This window comes from Penaeus vannamei, chromosome 43, assembly GCF_042767895.1.
Source record: "Penaeus vannamei isolate JL-2024 chromosome 43, ASM4276789v1, whole genome shotgun sequence".
Lineage (NCBI taxonomy): Eukaryota > Metazoa > Arthropoda > Malacostraca > Decapoda > Penaeidae > Penaeus > Penaeus vannamei.
Genome location: NC_091591.1, coordinates 15,439,019 through 15,444,018, shown reverse-complemented (window position 1 = coordinate 15,444,018; position 5,000 = coordinate 15,439,019). Strand labels below are relative to the sequence as shown.

Sequence of the window (5,000 nt, the reverse complement as noted above, 5' to 3'; positions counted from 1 at the left end):
ATGATACTAATAATGACAATAATGATAATAATAATGATAACATTAATAATGATAATAATAATAATAATAATAATAATAATAACGATAATGATAATGATAATAACAATACTACTACTACTACTACTACTACTACTAATAATAATGATAATAATAATAATGGTAATTATGAATAGCAATAATGATGATAATAATAACTACAAGGATAATAATAACACTGATGATAATGATAATGATAAATATGATAATGATGGTATTAATGATAATAGTAATAAAGTTAATAACAAAGACGATAGTAATACCGACGGAAATATTAACATTGATAAAGATAATGATAATAATGATGATACTAATAACAATAACTATGATAATAAAAGAATAATGAAAACGACGATGATAGCAAAAACATCAACAACAAAGACGATAAAGCAGAGAAAAAACAATAACAAATCAACAAAATAGAAAATAACAATATTGAAAGTAAACTCATTACAATGTTATACTGTGCAGCCTTTCCTAAACGACCCAAGATGGTTTCCGAGTACTGTCGTAATTTGCAGACAATCGAAGTATCGACGATTTTCCACTATATTCGTTATTTACCTTCTTTCTTCCTTCCTTTCTCTCTTTCCTTGTTTGTCCCTTTCTTTTCCTCTCTGTCTCTCTATCTCTCTTGCTCTCTATGTCTCTCTCTGTCTCACTCTATTTTTCTGTATCTCTATATCTCTCTTTTTTCTCCCTTTTCCTCTCTCCCTCCCTCTTTCTTTCCCTCTCTCTTTCTTTCCCTCTATCTCTCTTTCTCTTTCTCTCCCTCTCCCCCCCCTCCTCTCCTCTCTCTTCTCTCTTTCTCCCCCCTCCACCCCTCTCTCTCTCTCTCTGCTCTCTCTCTCTCTCTCTTTCTCTCTCTCTCTCTCTCTCTCTCTCTCTCTCTCTCTCTCTCTCTCTCTCTCTCTCTCTCTCTCTCTCTCTCTCTCTCTTTTTTCTCTTTCTCTCTTTCTCTCTCTCTCTCTCTCTCTCTCTCTCTCTCTCTCTCTCTCTCTCTCTCTCTCTCTCTCTCTCTCTCTCTCTCTCTCTCTCTCTCTCTCTCTCTCTCCCTTTCTCTCTCCTCTCACTCCCTCCCTCCCTCCCCCCTTCTCTCTCTTCTTCTCTCTTTCTCCCCCCTCCCCTCTCTCTCTCTTCTCTCTTTCTCCCTCCTCCCCTCTCTCTCTCTCTCATTCTCTCTCTATCTCTCGCTTTCTAGACTAATACCAGATAGTTCTGTGTTCCCAGAATGTGTTCTCTAATGTTCTCATGTCCAATGTTTAGAGGTCGTGCACAGATGGTATTGTTCTGTGAATCTGGTATTTGTCAATATAATCGTTATTGTTTATATTATTTCTTATATCTGTTTGATTAATGGCATGGGAGTAAGTAATGGTAGTTGTAGTATTGATCGTATTAGTATGAGTAATATTAATAGGGGTAATGATAGTAATAACAATAATAATGATAATGATGATGATTGTGACAATAATGATGATAAAAGTGATGTTAATAATAATAATGGTAATGATAATAATAATAATAATAATAATAATGATAATAATAATAATAATAATAGTAATAATAATGATAATAATAATAATAATAATGATAATGATAATGATAATGAAGATAATAATAATAGTACTGATAATAACAATGATAATAGTAATGATAATGATAATGATAATGATAATGATAATAATAATAATGATAACAATGGTGATAATACTGACAACAATGATAATAAGGATAATGATAATAATAATAAAAAAATGATAATGATAATGGTAATAGTAATAATAATGATAAGGATAATTACCATCATCATTTTCCTCATCAATATTATGGTAATAGTTATCATCATCAGCATCATCATTAAACTATGATAAACAGAATGATAATGATGATAACAATAGCGGTGATAAGAACAGTGAAAATGATCATCATCATCATCATTATCATTGATATCATTATTATTGCGATAATAAACATCATAATTGCTACAACTATATCATTATTATAATGATTATCATTTCTTTTCATTATTGATATTACCAATTCTACTACTGTTATTATTGCTTTCGTTTCGTTTAGAAAAAGATAAATAAATAATAATCATCAAAACATGATTGACATTGTCGGTAAACAAATTAAAAATCCAGAAAAAATCCAATATCTTAATTATATGACTAATTAAAAGGAAACAAATAATTAAAGATTATGTTTGGAATGAGACAATGCATAAACATAAAAATAAACTCAACTATAATGAAGTTAGTGCCTGTTTGTTAAAAGAAAGAAAGAAAAAAAAATAGATGCATAAAATCAATGAATAAATAAATGAATAAATAAAAAAAAGTTAGTGCCTGTTTGTTAAAAGAAAAAAGAAAAATAGATGCATAAAATCGATGAAAAGATAAATAAATAAATAAAAAAAACACGATTATGCCAAAGTTAGTGTTTCAATTCCATGGCGCAATATTAGATTCTCTAAGGGGGCCAATATCGCCTTGGGATTATCACGCTTTTACTGCGGTATTAAAGTTGAAAACTGATCAGGAAAAATCCCCACTATGTACTTTGATCGCTTTCCAATCTTGGGTTTATTAAGTGATGGTGAAGTAGGTGCAATCGGGTGGGTTGCCGGTTTGTCCATTTCGCCGCTTTTATTTCCGTCGGTTTTGGGTAATCTTGTTCTTTCTTTTTCTTTTTTTTCTGTCTGTCTCTGTCTCTGTTTGTGTGTCTGTCTGTCTTTCTGGCTGGCTCTCTCTCTCTCTCTGTCTGTCTGTCTGTCTGTCTGTCTCTCTCTCTCTCTCTCTCTCTCTCTGTCTCCCTCTCTCCCTCTCTCTGTCTGTCTGTCTGTCTGTCTCTCTTTCTCTCTCTCTCTCTCTCTCTCTCTCTCTCTCTCTCTCTCTCTCTCTCACTCACTTTCTGATCTGATTATTGGTTAAACTTTTTCACTTCCTTTTGGTTTGACAATCATGGTCTTATTATGTTTTCTTTTTATTGTCTAGTTATCATTCTTCTTCCTCTTATTAATGTCATTTTTGTTACTATCATTATCATCATTATTATTGCTGTTATTTTGTTTTGTTGTTGATGATGTAGTTGTTATCATCGTGTTTATAACCATTATTATTTTTGTGATTATTATCATCATCATCATCAGTATTATCATCCTCCGTCATTACTATCATTATCACATTATCATTATCATTATCGTCATTACTATCATTATTAATATCATTATCGTCATTACTATCATTATTGATATCATTATCGTCATTACTATCATTATTAATATCATTATCGTCATTACCATCATTATCAATATCATAATCCGTGCTATCATCTTAATCATGATCTCCAGTTTTGCAAATATAATAATACTCCATAAGATCATTAGGTTAATTTTTCTATCTATTTCTGCCCGTGCTGTCGACCTCCCACTACCATCTACTTTAATATTCATTAATCCAAACTGGTTTATAGTGCAGTTTATTAAACCTCTCTTAACTACCGACCTCTAAAAAAAAAGAGAGAGACAGACAACAGTAAGAGATGAAAGTAAATTATTAAGGTTTATAAACACACAGGGTATTAGTTAAGTCACCAAGCTTTTGAGTGGAAATTTTCCAATCTGGACAAAGGAATAATTTGTTAGACTTTGTTTGAGTTTTGGTTCGAGGATAATCTGTGTGTGTGTGCGTGGCTGTGTGTCTGTATTTCAAACCGCTGCTTGGATAAGGGGTATCTGTCCTAGTTCGTATGTATGTGAAATACGTACACACGTACACGGACTCTTTCGGAATCGACCCTCCAGTATCACACGCACACATCCTACACACCTCCAGAAACATGTGCACATAGCCTGCCCCCCCCCCCCACACACACACACACGTACACACACACCATTCGCACATACACAAAGCCTATCCTTTCGTATACTCATACACTTTCAAACACACGCACATACATAAACACACACAAATAGACACACACACATGCATAAACACAAACAAACAGACACACACATACATATACACACACAAACAGACACACACATACATAAACACACACAAACAGACACACACATACATAAAACACACACACACACATACATAAACACACACAAACAGACACACACATACATAATCACACACAAACAGACACACACAAACACTATACACAATCAAACAAACACACCCATACAAAATAAAACCCTACTCCATCTACACCCACACCCACCCTCACACCCACCCACCCCACACCCAAACACCCATCCACCCATTCCCGAGACACCCACCCACCCCCACCTCTCCCCACCCCCACCCCCACACCCCCAATACACCCCCACACCCCCACCTACACCCTACCCCCCACACACCCCCACTTTGACGAGATCAGACCTCACCCGACTATGGGCGCGAGGATTAAGAGAAGCTGAAAATAACTGGTTGCCGAAAGCGCTGCTGATGCGACCCTCGAGGAGAAGGGAGGAATGTGCTAAGACGGAGGGAGATGGGGGGGGGGGAGAGGGAGGAGAGAGGGAGAGGGGGAGAGAGATAAAGATAAGGGGAGGGAGAGAGAAAGAGAGAGAAAGAGATGAGAGAGAGAGAGAGGGGGGAGAGAGGGGGAGGGAGAGAAAGGGGAGAGAGAGAGGGAAGGAAGGAGAGACACAGAGAGAGAGAGAGAGAGGGGGAGGGGGGAGGAGTGAGAGAGAGAGGGAGACAGGGAGGAGAGAAAGGAGAGAGAGAGAGGGAGGGAGGAGAGAGAGCGAGAGAGAGAGAAAGTGAGAGAGAGAGAGGAAGGAGGAGAGAGAGAGAGAGAGAGAGAGGGAGAAAAGGGAGGGAGAGAGGAAGAGAGAGAGAGGAGGGGAGAGGGAGAGAGAGAGAGAGAGAGAGAGAGAGAGAGAGGAAGGAGAGAGAGGGAAGATAAGAGAGAGAGAGAGAGAGAGAGAGAGAGAGAGAGAGAGAGAG

General features: G+C 36.6%; 1 protein-coding gene across 1 annotated transcript in view; it reads right to left on the bottom strand.

Moving 5' to 3' along the window:
- LOC138860811 (protein starmaker-like) overlaps positions 1 to 5,000 on the bottom strand; it is a 28,451-nt gene that overhangs the window by 10,146 nt on the left and 13,305 nt on the right. Inside the window, exon 4 of the mRNA XM_070119153.1 lies at positions 1,246 to 1,326. Within this exon, the coding sequence (XP_069975254.1) occupies positions 1,246 to 1,326 (81 nt within the window). The remainder of the gene's footprint in view (positions 1 to 1,245; positions 1,327 to 5,000) is intronic.